General features: G+C 39.9%; 1 protein-coding gene and 1 pseudogene across 4 annotated transcripts; both read left to right on the forward strand.

Moving 5' to 3' along the window:
* Nucleotides 1-228: 228 nt before the first annotated feature.
* Nucleotides 229-996, forward strand: LOC112747860 (B-type cell cycle switch protein ccs52B-like; annotated as a pseudogene).
* An 8574-nt stretch (nucleotides 997-9570) lies between these two features.
* On the forward strand, nucleotides 9571-13848 carry LOC112748947 (uncharacterized). 4 transcript variants are annotated; one of them, XM_072218560.1, is made up of 13 exons: nucleotides 9571-10233; nucleotides 10454-10601; nucleotides 10711-10786; nucleotides 10874-11305; nucleotides 11409-11585; nucleotides 11690-11787; nucleotides 11938-12022; nucleotides 12132-12206; nucleotides 12625-12717; nucleotides 12813-12947; nucleotides 13042-13163; nucleotides 13290-13359; nucleotides 13465-13848. In XM_072218560.1, the coding sequence occupies exons 1-13, from the start codon at nucleotides 9996-9998 to the stop codon at nucleotides 13582-13584; spliced, it is 1869 nt and encodes a 622-aa protein (XP_072074661.1). In that variant the 5' UTR covers nucleotides 9571-9995; the 3' UTR covers nucleotides 13585-13848. The 4 variants fall into 4 exon arrangements, 3 of the variants coding, with proteins under 3 accessions (XP_072074661.1, XP_025652984.1, XP_025652985.1); XR_003813945.2 differs by having other exon boundaries at nucleotides 9572-10233; nucleotides 13042-13188; nucleotides 13290-13353; nucleotides 13465-13483; XM_025797199.3 differs by having other exon boundaries at nucleotides 9572-10233; nucleotides 13290-13353.
* Nucleotides 13849-14403: the final 555 nt, after the last annotated feature.

A 14403-nucleotide genomic window follows, 5' to 3' on the forward strand; every position in this document is an offset into this window, starting at 1 on the left:
ATCTCTCAGGCATGACAAAAATTTCTTCCAGATTTTACATAATTAATTTGGTTGAATTGTTGAAATAACAAAACTATTCAGATACTTGTTTTCTACTTCTTCTTCTTCTTCGACTTCTTCAGTGCTCCATGGTCCACACTTCAATCCCACGGAATCAAGCCATTTTCTCCACTTCTTAATTTGAAGCCTTGAAAAAAGTAGTAATACCTCATAATTGGTTCGAGACTTATGCATGTCACCAATTTCCAATTATGTGGCTTGAAATGGTCCTGTGATGACAGGGAACTTGCTTCTGGAGGTAATGATAATCAGGTATGCTTCTATTAACACTAGTGTAGATTAAAAAACAAAACATGATTGAATGTAATGGTTTATTATTATACGAGCAGCTATTGGTATGGAATCATCACTCTCAGCAACCGACATTGAGACTCATGGAGCACACAGCTGCCGTGAAGGCTATAGCATGGTTGCCTCACCAGAGCGGTCTCCTTGTGCCCGGCGGTGGAACCGCTGATAGGTGTATCCGTTTCTGGAACACTACAAATGGCCATCAGTTGAACTTTGTTGACACTGGAAGCCAGGTTTCTTTCCTAAGCTGTCTATTGAGACATGAATGAATAATGTACAATGGTTCTATAATAATAACAATAACAATGTTTGACTAGGTTTGCAACCTTGCTTGGAGTAAAAATGTGAATGAGATAGTAAGCACTCATGGAATCGGATCATGGTGTGGAAATATCCATCACTAGCAAGGGTAATATTTTACTCGATTTATTATGGCAGTGGAGAATTTCAAGTAATAAAAATATTGAATTTGATTATTAGGTTGCAACTCTAACGGGCCACAACATGAGAGTGCTTTACCTTGCAATGTCTCCTGATGGTCAAACAATAGTCACTGGTGCAGGGGATGATGAGACATTGTGCTTCTGGACATCCATGAAAACACCTGTAAGCACTTATGCAGTGTCAAATTTATATTTGGCTTAAACGCACTTATTGGCAAGAAAAATTTCAAGGAAGACCAATTAAACTGGAAAGGAGATTGGAATCCAAACAATGCCATAAGCCTCATGAAGACTATAGTCGATTTGGAAAATCTGTGTCTTGTTACATTGGGTTATCTAACTCAAGGGCAGTTATAATGTACAGATTCTGAATGTGTACAGATGTACAGATTTTTTATTGAAAGAACACAGCAGCACCACGTGTCCGTGAGCCATGAGTGTGGTGCAGCGTGGAATTGAGTGGAGCAAGGGGTGTCCACCACGGAGCCGAGCCTCCTACGCTGAGTCATGGGATGGCTCCGTTTGGTTTTTTTTTTTTTTTGGTCAAAGCTCCGTTTGGTTTTAATTTGATGAATGGATGACCTTGCAATGACTGGGCCGGACAACAAAAAAGTGATGAGATGTTATTGTATGAAGAATATATAGTTGAAGGCCTTATGAATCAAATGTAACAAAAAAAAATCTGTTATCTATTATAGATTTCTAATTTTACAACCCAAATATGCTCTGCATGTCAGTTCGTCGTTGTAATTGAAATTAAATATTTTTCTCCAAAATTAAAGAAGAGGAATGCCAGAGGGCCAGGAATTTTTGGTGATTTGTAGCCATCAAATAGCCATCAATGATGGTTTTAATGGTGTGAGATTGGTGTGATATTTCATCCAATAACTCACTTTTCTTTGCTGGTTACATACTGGCCAAAATTTAACAAAGTTGCTGGCCCCCTAGACTTTTCCATTAAAGAATTCTTTCTTCCTTCATGCTAATTTTACAACCAAAATGTGTCACATGTCACTCCATGTCTCCATCGTTGCAATTGAACTTAAATCGTTCCCTCAAAAATTAAAGAGTTCTCCCCTCCTCCATACTAATTTTACAACAAAAAGGTGCCACATGTCACTCCCTCATTGTAATTGAAATAAATTCTTTTCCTCTAAAATTAAGGAGTTCTCTCAAATATTTTCAAATATTTATTACATATAATTTGGAGAGAATACTAATGTTATAATTAAAAGTTAGAATAAAAATTCAATTGTTTTTAAAAAAATAATTTTGAATTAATTTTATAACTATAAATATAATTTTTTTATCCTATATGTAATTATATTTTTATATACATAGAGAGAAAAAATATTATCTTTAAATAACAAGTATAGAAATTAGATATTTGTATCTGTGCAATAGACTTAACACCTAATTAAATATAAAAATATAGACGTTAAGTTGTATCAAATTTTAGATAACGAATATTAAAATTAATTGTTAATGATAAGTTAGATATTTTGATATAAAAATAATAACTAAATATCTTATTATTTGATTTTTTTTTATCTATAGATACGTTGGTCTTCTTAATCAGAGACTTTTGTTAACCTAAGCCTTTTTTTGTGAAAGTACTTTGATTTTATAAATCTTTTGTGCCATACATTAGGGGTGTTAATGAGCCGGGTGAGACCGGATTTAATGTGACCCAGACCCGACCCGAAATATGTACGGGGCCTGTTTGTGATACCCGAACCCGGCCCGAGACCCGATGAAACCTAGACTCTTTCGAGCCACGATTATACCAGGTAAATATCGGGTGAAAACTGGGCCATTAACATTACATTATCTTGATACATTCTTGTCTATTGTATATATATAATTTTACAACTAAAATGTGCCACCTGTCATTTTTCATCGTAATTGAATTCAAATTAACAACTAAATGTGTCAGATGACGTTCTGTTATTCAAATTGACAAAAAACATATACATCGAAAATTAATAAACTCACTTCTTAAATTCTCTCATGTATCTCTCTCCCTTTTTCTATTTCTCTCTACTCTTCCCACTCTATATATAATTTGTAATTTATATTTTATATTAGTAATTCGAAAGATCAAACTGTGTCATCGGATATTTTTATAATAATAAAAATTAAATTTTTTCTTTTAGAATTAAGAAACAGAACCCGTATCCCTAATCCACGAATAGGAATTCGTATATTCGTGAGAGACGAAATGCTATATACAAATTCGTAGGAGAGGAATCCTAAACTGTAAAAATTCAGTTGATTTGCTTATTCTTTTCTGGGACAGTACACAACGAGAGAAATTTCGGAAGCTGAACCCCGAATGTCAAACCTAGAAAATCCTAACCATGAAAACGGCGAACCATGTTGTGTGACCCAGAGAACCAAATTCCGTGAACACCCTACCTGAAATCTGAAATCGCAGTTGATTTGTTTATCCCGTTTGTTGAAAGAACACCATGACCCTATATGTTGGACCGTGAACCCTGAACCGTGTAGAATGAGATGTGTATTTGGAACCTGAATTTGTAAACCGAAATTCGTATTCCGAAGTCCGTTAATCTTAAATCGGGATTCGATAAACCGGTTAGTAGAGTGGGTTGAATCGTAGATGAAAGGGTTGAATCGACAAAGCTATTGGTTCATAATTTTTTTGTTTTAACCGATAAGTTACTTGTTGAACCGACAGAATCCATTTTTCTTAGATAACGAAGATAAAATAGTCAAAGTTGCGAATTATTTTTCAAAATAAGAAAACAATATTCGAAGATTGGAATTTTAAAAATTGATATGGGTTTTAGTTTATTCCTAAGGCAGTAACATAGTCCGTTTAGAATTAATATAAAAAAATACTAAATTATTACTGAAGGTTAAAGATTTTATCAGCAATTATGAATTCAAATTTAATATTAACAATACTGAAATAACCTTTTATTTAGTTCTAAGAGAATATAAAAGTATTTTACGATTAATAGTATTTCATGTGCATTTAAGTGTGTGACGACATGTCAGGAGAAATAATTATATTTGACGTTAATAGTATGAATAGTCATGTAAATGGAAGAATGCAATTGAACCACTATACAAAATGTTTGAGTGAGTCAGTGTATTAAAATTAAACTTTGATGGCTATCAGTGCTTAAGAGAAGAGGCGGCTATATGTAAGCAGTTAGCCTCCCTTTCTTCTTAATCTGACTTGTTCCCTTTTCAAAGGAAGTTAGGTGATTTTTGTTAATGTTGTCTCCTGTTGGGTTTATGGACAGTTTATTTTTGTCTTTTGAGCAACAGAAATAGATAGAGAATAGAGCAGTATAAGTATAACATAGATGTATCTTGGTTTAGGTAGTAATTGCAATGTAGCGTACATCTACTCTCTGTCACAATGCTGATCAAATTTGACTAACTTTTTCGCCGAGTTACATACACCAATGTTTTGAATAGGATCTACCAAATCCTAGCTGGGACTAATCCATACTCTGGCCAAATTTGAATTTGAGCAGGACTCATCGCAGCTTTCAACACCCGAGTGCTAACAAAACTTGCAAGGGAATCTACATAGAATCATGAAACAAAACCCAAAGATGTGTAAGGAACGATTTCGGTCAAAGTCGGTTAGAACCGGTCAAAGTCAGTCGAAGCATGCGAAAACTTCGTAGAATCGGCAGAGAACGGTTCAACCAGACTGTTTGCGAAAAAACTTCAAGGTTCATGAATTTGGGGTTTATCGCTGACTATAACTGCATCTGGGGTTTGCTCACTCAAGAGGAAGGATGTTAGATGTAGGGTGTAAACCGGTCGATTTTTTATTGTGTTGGACTTGACCGGCTGGCTTGACCGGGTTAACCGGGAACCGGCCAAATGGCCGGTCCGGTTAACGCCAAAAACCAGTTTGTAAAAAACTGCTGAAAAACCGGTCAACTCGGTGGTTAACCGGTTGAACCGGTCAGTTTATTTGAAGGTCCGGTTGTTTCATTCACATCAAAACGGTGCGGTTTTGGATTTACTTTTTTTTTTTTAAAAAAAAACAAAAAAAATGAAACGCGTTAAGACCCCCGAAATGCCCCTTCTCCCTTCTCGCTCACTCTCAATCTCACTCTTACTAGAAAAATCCCTAATTTCAAAGTTGGCAGCTTTGGAGAGGAGCGGAAGAATGAGCGGAGCCCTCGAAGTGGCGGAGGAAGGAAGCCGTGGGGCTGTGTCTGAGGTTGATGTGCATGGCTTCTTCTCATTGTTTCAGTGTCTCTCTCACTCTCAGTCTCAGCTGCCGCCACTTTTCTCCTAACTGTCTCGGTGCTCGCTGTGAAGCCCGCCTCTTTGTCGTCGTCAAAATGCCTTTGTCTTCGAGCCACATCTCTCTGTGTCGAGCAACACGCTCTGCGAATAGCGAACATACCCGTGCCAAGAATATCATTAGAGGTAAAGGAATTGTTCTTTGATAATGAACTTGAATAGGAGAATTATGCAGCAACAACACCAGGTTATTGTTGTGCAAGAGCCAAGAAGTCATAGAGTGAAAGAGAATTTGAAAATATAAGAGAAAAATTATTTAATTATGATATGCATGACTCTTTTACACTGAAATGTACAAATAATAATACCTAGTTACTGCTTTAGTATTTGGAGAATATCTATATGTATATTAAAATTTAATAAATTTAATATGTATTGAATTAAAACGGTTCAACCACGGTTTGACCTCAGTTAAATTATTGAACCAATCACTTGACCGGTTCGATAACCGGTTTGATTCTCACAACCTTAGTTTTTTTTTTTTTTCATAGTATAGTTTTTGCCTTTTACAATTTGGATAACCTAATACCAGCATGAACTCGCTCGTCTCTCTTGTAATAAGTTTAGATTTTTTCATAATAATTCTTTCAACGGTCAAATAAGATGATCTTAGTACGTGGCTATGCATCATACTGTTGCATGGTTGACCAGGTCATATCCAACGTAGGGTGCGACCCTGGTAGTGCTCCCGCGCGGACGTCTCGAGTGCGGCATGATAGACCTCCACGGTTGGACGCTCGTTGCCGGGGAAGCCGTTCAGGAAGAAACGGAATGTCTGCAATTGCATTTGCGGGGCATGTGCAGATGATTGACGCATACATTGGAGAAACAGGTGGAGCCTACAACAGCCCGCGGAAGCGGTTGCGATCGAGAAACCCTCTGTTAGTTCAGTGTTATAACAATGGCGTCCTCGGGGTTTCTAACACCCTTCAGCAAGACTTAACGTGTCTCCTCCTTCGAGTTAATGTATCACCGGGCCAAGTCGGATGGGGATCGGAGTGCAACAAGGAGCATGTCGGTGGCAATTGTTTATGCTAACCCCTCTCATGATCAGATTGTTTGGGTTGGGTGTAACACGTATTTCCTATTACGAGGTACACCAACGACGTATTCATGAGTTTTTTCTTTTAACGTAACAAAGTTGTAACACAGTAGCAGATTGAACGGGGAATATGGAGTATAGATCACCGTCACAGTTTAAAGAAAGGACCACTTCTCATTACAAAAAATTGGTTGAGTGTAACGAATAATATATAACACATTAAATGTAACTTAGTTGCAATACTAAAAATTAGCAAGGAAATAGTTAATAATCATAGTGTTCTTTTTAATATAATGAATGAATTATCCATGTTTAGTTTTGTAAAATATAGTTAACTTTTTTTTACTTCAAATATTAGTTGAGAGTGGAAAAGTTTATTTACATTTTAAATAGCAAAATGTTAAAAATGTGAGTCTAAGTTAGGCAACATTAATTATATTGTAATTATAAAATTTTCCAATTTTTTACCTGGGACGGTTTCGAAGTTAATAAAAATAACATACTTGTAAATAAATTGAGTAACGTTGGTTGAAATTAGCTAAAAAACATTAAATTTTTAAACGAATTCTGATTCATATTCATTATTAGTTCTTTTATATACATTTATATATATAGATAAAATCAGTTCCATGTTATGAATATTTTTTTTCTCTCTCTCAAATCAAAAATAGATAAATGATAATATTTAACAATATTTATTTATACCTTCACGGGGAAGTCTGCAATAAGAAAGGAACCTTAATTCCATTCTTACACCAAAGGGGAACTCCCCTTCCCGCCATTAAATGCATCTGCATGCATGGGACGGTATGCTTGATCGTAACACTTAACACTTATTACAGCCTAACTGAACATGTAATTTTGCTGTTCCCATTAAACACGTGCATGGGACTTGATTCCATGCATACATTTGTTAATTTTTGCGCAACAGATATGGGCCACGCGCCCACGCCTAAAAACTTGGTTCAAAGATGTTTGTTATTTTTAATGTGAACCCACTTGAAAGTGATAATTATTAAGAAAGTTAATAGGGCTAAGACCAATGTTCGTCGTTAGAAAGTATGTGCACAGGACTTATTCAACTACAAGTGTGATTGTCATTAAAAACAGTCAATGGTGATTACACATTGAGAACATGTTACGTTGGTGTGGCTGAAAAAACTGGAAAAAAAATGGAAATTTGGTTAAGTTGAAGAAACTGGTTCCTTGCCTTGTGTAGGTTGTCGCTAGATACTTTGGTAGAGTAGCTAGCTTGTTAGTCGCCGCGGCCTCCCTAAATGTGAAATTTGCCGCGGCATCCAACAACGGGGAGGACGCTGGTAGTCAGATTCTTACGTGGTTGGTGACTTTCTTGCCAATTTCACCCAATCCCATGCATGGAGTCGATTGTGAAGATGTAGGAGGGGGATCTTCTTTTCGCAACGCGAGGGGGATACAGCTGTTGACATAATGGTTGTTGGATGCGCCGTTTGCATCCTAGTAGCATGTATGAAGTAGCATGTTTGAAATGTGAATTGTTGTGGAGGTAACTCTGATATCCTTTGCGAGGGAGTTTGTGGTGGGAGAGTAGTATTTATAGCAAAATGTTTGCGGTCCGTATGGTGTGTGTAATTACAATTTGGATTGGACCGGACCGGACTAACTGATGTTTTCCCAATAACCACATGAACCGGACTCTAACCTGGTTCGTTATAGTTACTTCAGCATAGCAAATCATATTCAGAATGGTGTCCATGTGTTTGTGATTTGGCCAACGTTGACCCACCGTTCCTAAACACGTGAATGCTGTGGTTAGGCAGTTATGCTACTCTCGGTCCAACCCGACCGGGCTAGTGGATTTAGTTGTAAACAGTTAACATGAGACCCAACTACGAACCGGTTCCTCATTGTTACGAAACTCAAAGCAGCATATCCAACTTCTTCTAAATGGTCCGGTTACTCTTCAAATAGTAACACACCGAGTTTGTATTATATTTGACACAGTGAATTTTTGTAAACCCTAGCGTGCAGTATGTTTAGTCGTTATGCGCTATTGGTCTTTGGTGGTTTAAACAACCCTTGGCTTATAGCAGCATCATTGATTCGCCAAAAACATGACCAAGTATATTCACATGCCCAACCCCCGTAAATTACGACGTCGTTTATGGTACCCTCACTTGAAATTTTCTGTTCGCGCCAACTCATTACCTATGGCCCTCATCTCACCATGATGCGACGTTCGGATTGACATCGCTGGCTTTAGTCTCAGTAATTTCTTGGGTAAAGCGCAATGGTAAAAAGACCGCAAAGTACACACAAACCCTTCGGTGGTTATACTAACATGTTTAGGTTTTGCCATACATGTATCCGTCTTGCCATTAGAGCAAAGTAGTTAGGGTAAATTGGGGAATTTGTTCTACTTCCATTCAACAAATTTAGCCACGCGTATGATGAGGGTCACAAAAACTTCTTAGGCATGCTTGGCTTCCACCCCACTTGTTATAAGCATTGACGTGGAGGAAAGCCTGAATCCCCATGGGAGGTCCTTCCTGAAAGCGACTGTTTATTCCCACGCAGGAATCTACTACAGGAAGGAGACAGAACAGGCCACGCAGTGGAGTGGGCCGTTCCCAACACGGGTGACTGAGGCTGGACACGTGCAACGTACTTAGTGACAAACTCATCCCACACAGCAAACGCATCGTACGATCTCATGTGAGTGTATTCTCCACGCCATTGCTCGCCCCCTTAGATGCTGCTTTTTCCTCTTGATGCTTCATGTACTTCGACTTTATCCCTCGCCCCGTCATGTCGCACATGGTCACCAGCACTTGCTTCGCATGTGCGTCTGTCAGGAAATACTCATGGTGGACTATTCTCGTGACATTGACCACAAAGAAACCTCACAAGAGGGATGCACTGTTCACGTAGGCCATTACATTACTTGTCCAGTTGGGTTAGGTAAATAGCGATGCACTCGGGTTAGAAGTTACGTTTCCTATTCATTGCAGTGCATAGACCTCGTGAAGTTAAATATCACGGTGGCTGGTGATATCTCGCAGCAGAGGAAAGCCGTCTGATACGGGAACGGTGATATATGGGCTTTATTTTTCATTTTTTTTCTTCCACAATAGAACTTTTTTTCAAAATGAGCGAGTTGAACGTCTTTGAATTTTTTTATTTCTCGGGCTCACATATCCATAATGGTGGTGGAGCCTTTGTACATTTTTGTGGGCCTACTACATAAGTGGCCCAAGAATGGGAAGAAATGTGATGGGTAGGGTACATATTTATTGGTGGGTCATGGTCCAAGAAATAGGATGCCCGCGTATATAGTGATTTAAGGCAGCCACGTGTTGTTAGACCGAAGCCCAACCGAATAAGGCCAAACTACCCAAACAAAACCCGACCCGGAACAAAATTCCATCCCCAGCAGACCCGATTCATTGTCCTTGAACCTAACCCATTTCATTGTTTTCTCGATACCTCTACTGCTGCGCTCCATGGCTACCGCTGCTGCGCCGCTTTGTTCTTCGATTTGTTACTCTAAATTCTTCATCTTTCGGTCGCTGCCTTGAGTGCTATCCCTCTCCGCTCCCCATCGTTCCAACGCCAGCTCCTCCTCTTGTTGTCGGCGTCTCTGCTCCTCCTCGGCTGTCTTCCTCTTCTCTTGACCCACCATGCTTTCCTACGTGTGCTTTTGTTGCATTCTCTTCGATTTATTTCTCTTCTTTTTCACAAATCCTATAGACTCAACATGCTACCCCAACGAAACTGAATCAAGCCGCGCTCTTCTCCCTCGCTGCTGCCAATTTGTAAGACCAGTCTCCATGGGTGCTTGACTCTCCCTTCCTCCTACCTAAATCAGCGACAGCTACATGCCCAATTTCCTCCTGGACAGAATCAGCTACTTGCTCTTGGAACCTGCCCAACCTGGTATCAATAGCCACCGCCGCCGTCAACCGAAGGTTGCATTGATACCACGCCTTTTACTTCGCTGCATTGATACTCCGATCTCGAGGAAGCAGATAAACGAGTGTCCTCCCTGCTGCGGTAATAGCAAGCCGTTTCGTAAAATCCGTAAATCGTTCGAGGACAATTATGATGTTTTCTTAAGTGAGTTTCCTCTTTCCATGTTGTGTATGTTTATATTTGTATGACTCGGTAAAAATTGGAAGTCTATCGTCCGATGGTCTTTGGAGTCCTAAGATGTTAAGTACGTAGCTTTTCTTCATGTTGTGTTGCTTGAATACTGTCTTTTTGTTACCATGGCATGGATTCCTTACTGATGATTTTCAGTGATTTTTCTAAACCGCGAGTATTGTTTGGATTGTAGGCGTCCCCGTCGTTTATCGTTTGGAGCAAGGCCAGCCGAATCAGCAGGCAAGCCACAGAATGGATCCTCTCCTAAGGTGCATCCTTCTGGCTCCAGATGCTCGGCCTCCTGTGCCAGGAAAACGTTGGAACGGATCCCTGACTGATGAGTAAGAAGACATTTGGTTGTTAGTTGTTAACTGCTTCGTGATTTGGTTCTGCAAATAACTGCTGCCACTAGAGGCTCATAAGTACTTGAAATTGTGATTGTACCCACAGGGCACCTCCAAAGGGGAACGATGACCCTCTAGTCTCTGCGGCAAGCTGTGGCTCGACGTACACAGCACCGCCTCATGTGAGGATAACACTACTAAAGTTCCATTTACCCGGGAATTGCATTGCCACAAATCCTAACAATATATCTAATTATAATGCCACGCAGGAATGCACTCCCATTGCAAGGAGCGTGGTGAGCAGTGTGTCGGGAATGCAGACCGACATAAGGAGGTTGTCGGACGCCTTAGCTCGACATGATGCGGTGGTTTTGGAGCTAAGGGACGCAATCAGGTTGCTAACCGGGGAGAGGTCGCCTGGTCTTAACGGGGAGCTGCTTGCCGGCCTTTGCAGGTTTTGCAATTGCAACCAGAAGAACACATATTTCAACTTACCCAAAGAGAATCGTTCAAAGAAAAAAGCTAGCAAGACCTGCCGGCGGGCTGAGCATACCCGGCGTCCGGTGCCGGAAGTAGGTCCGGTCATCGACACCACATTCAGCATGGATCACTTCCCCTTTACCACCAACAGATCCAAGAAACAAACGAGGAAACCAATCAAAAGTTGGAAAGAGCCACGGTCAAAGCGTGTTCCGGAAGTGGTACGACTCCAACCTGAAAACTTTTGTTCCATCGATTACAAGTTATACGTAGTTATTTTCAATTGCTGGTTCTCTGCACACCCCTTCGTTTACTGTGTTTCAGGTGGATCTTAGTTCCGACGACGGCGTGGCAAAGACCAAAGGGCACACAACTATAAAAACTGTAATCAATGCAACCGGGCGGTCCGGCCAGGATAAGTTTCATGGCCATGCCGCGGATTCTGCCGCGGTCGTGAACTTAAGCGGGTTACTAAGTATGCAAGTGGACAACATTCCAAAGGTCAGTATATACGTATGTGTCACGATAAGGTTATTCGCAGTTTCGTGTGTCCTGTCACCATCTCCTATCTGTTGGGCATGTGTAATTGGTTGGGGTTATTATAGTCCATGAACCTGGTATTTCGTCCCACGGTAGATATGAACCTGTCCGGGGTGGAGTTGGCAGTTGCTGCTTACATTTTCAACAGAGATCTTCCAGAGAGGTAAGCATTCCAGTTACACCAAATTTATGCTGGTCTCCTTCAATTTTTCAGTATTGCAATCACACGGCTTCGAGTTCGCCACACCTGTTTTAACTCAATCTAACATATCGCCCTAATGTATGCTTTGTTTTCTTTGTACGTTACCTGCAGTGAAGTTCTTATTGACATTGGGGACTGCTTTGCAAGTAGGGGAGCGCTGATGACTCTCGCCCCGAAAGAGGAGGTTGTTGACGATGTGAGTCCCTGTCACATCTTCATGTATCAATCCCTTGGGTCTTTACACCTGATTCAAGGCACATGCCTTCTTAAGTTGGCATGACTGGTGTTTTCCTTACCATGTGTAGGTACTGAATGTAGTTATTCGTATGCTGACAAATGGATCGCAGCGCAGTTGTTGGTTCCTTCCCACAGTGGTCATGGTAAATTCATTGACTGAGTACAAACAAACTTCACTTGGTATTACTGTTTCCTTTCATTCCATGCACACATATGATGACGATGTTGTGGCATAAAGAAAATCATTGAGACCCAGGTACGGTCTAATTTATGGAAACCACCATTCCTATGCCAATTTCCTTGCATCCATAACTTATCACTCACCTGTAATCTAAGCTACCATTGCTGCGAATATATTCTGTTGCCTACCGAAATGAAACCCATGTGTAGTGTGAACCCAGTTACGTAAGGCCATGCAACAAAAGGAAGACCCTCATTCACAGAAATCATTAACATATCACATTTTACTTTGATTGCCTGTTTATTTAAAGTCTCACCCTGCTCAGCATCTGCCCTATAGTGAGATGAAATGCCAACTTAACGGGTTCAATTTTTTCGCAGCAAGTGGCACTTGGTGGTCGCTCGCTAACGTCGGCGAACATGACGTCGATACGCAACAACTACATGCGCAGCAAGGTGGACCAGACGACGAAGGTAAGTACACCGACGCCGAAAATTTGTTCTCCTATGCTTGTTTTCGAATTCGTAGCGCAATTTCATACCCAGCATTGTTATGGATTTATTTGAAGGTTTACCAGCCCATGTGGTGTGATCAACACTGGTACCTTATGATTATCGACATCCCACAAATGAATTTAGTGTATCTAGACTCACTCCGAGATCCGCGTGAAGCAGATGCAAGGAAAACTGCGATGGTTCGGGTGGTAAGTCTCGGCATTGTTGGGACAACCACATGGCCACAGATCGAACGGGCGACTCATATCAGTGGTACCTAATACCTATGCTTGTATTTTGTAGGCACTTTACCTTGAGGGTTTGACGCTGGGAAAGTCATGGCTATCGGGGCCTGAGGCGCTGCGTCCTAGGTTCTCAGCCTTCGAGTTCGAGGAGCCGGAGGTGCCTCAACAAGCGGGGGACTCGTAAGCCCCTACATTTTCAAATTATGTAAACTTAAGTGGTTTTCTTGTTTTTTTTTTTAACTGTCTGGTCCTTCTTGTGATAACAACAACAACCCTAACTATCCGAGGTAATTGTTCCCAAAATAGCATGGACTGTGGCGTGTGGGTAGCACAGTGGATGATTCGAGAGCACCTGTGGCAAGATCACGGGGTACAAGTACAGCTAATCCTATGTTCACATTTAGCTCGTTAAGATTACGTTGAACTAATCGACGCATCCAGTTATGACATGACGACGGTATTCGCTTGACTTCTCTTTCAGAATGTCAACAATGCGACTAGGATGCGGTTGGCAGTGGATTTGGTGATGAAGTCTCACAACGACCTAGGAGAAGATGCTGTTTCCAAAGCAGTCCGGCATTGGCAACAGAAAGCAGCCTAGACTGAAGCCATTTTGGGTTGGAAATGGGTTTACTGGTATCATGTTTTGTTTGGGTACGTTCCGTGGATTTGGCCAGTTGGCAGGGTAGTCTACTAGATCAGACCGTCATAAACATGCACACCAACGCAATGTGTTGCATTGGAGTTGGGTGAAAATTTAGTATCTGCATTGTTTTGATGATGTAATCTTTGAAAGTTATGCTAAAAACCTCTACCTGAAGCAGTTTTGTTTTGGATGTATATGCAAACCGTTATATTTCCTATCTGTGATACTATCTCATACTGCTAAGTAACAACCTTGTAAAATTATTATGTGGTAGTCGTAAGATATTTGGGATTTGGCTATGGTGGTAAAAAGATCATGTGCTCCTTAAAGGACACTTTAATTTGATTCTTAGTAAGCGGTTGTTAATGAATCGTTGATTATATACATTGCTTCATGAAAGCATTGATTTCGGCCAAAACATATAACAATTCCTTAAAAATAATTTTAAAAAAGGCTAATATGTTATTTTTTTTAAATTTCGAATTGACTAATATCAAATTGTGATTAATATATGCGTAGTTCAATTCTCTAATTTAATTACGTTTATCTAACCGTGATATTATATAACAAATATATTTCAGTAATTAAGTCTAATTAAATTGGTCTAATGACTTAGCTGTATTTAGTCTTTGCAAATAGCATAAGACAAGTATTTGAAAACATTACAGATCATTAGTGTTGTTATATTTTACTTGGTGATAGACTAGCACAGTTAATAAAAATTTAAACTAATATCAATTTTTTAATTAATTAATTTAAAAAGAAAAATATAAT

This window comes from Arachis hypogaea, chromosome 15 (genome assembly GCF_003086295.3).
Source record: "Arachis hypogaea cultivar Tifrunner chromosome 15, arahy.Tifrunner.gnm2.J5K5, whole genome shotgun sequence".
Classification (NCBI taxonomy): domain Eukaryota; kingdom Viridiplantae; phylum Streptophyta; class Magnoliopsida; order Fabales; family Fabaceae; genus Arachis; species Arachis hypogaea.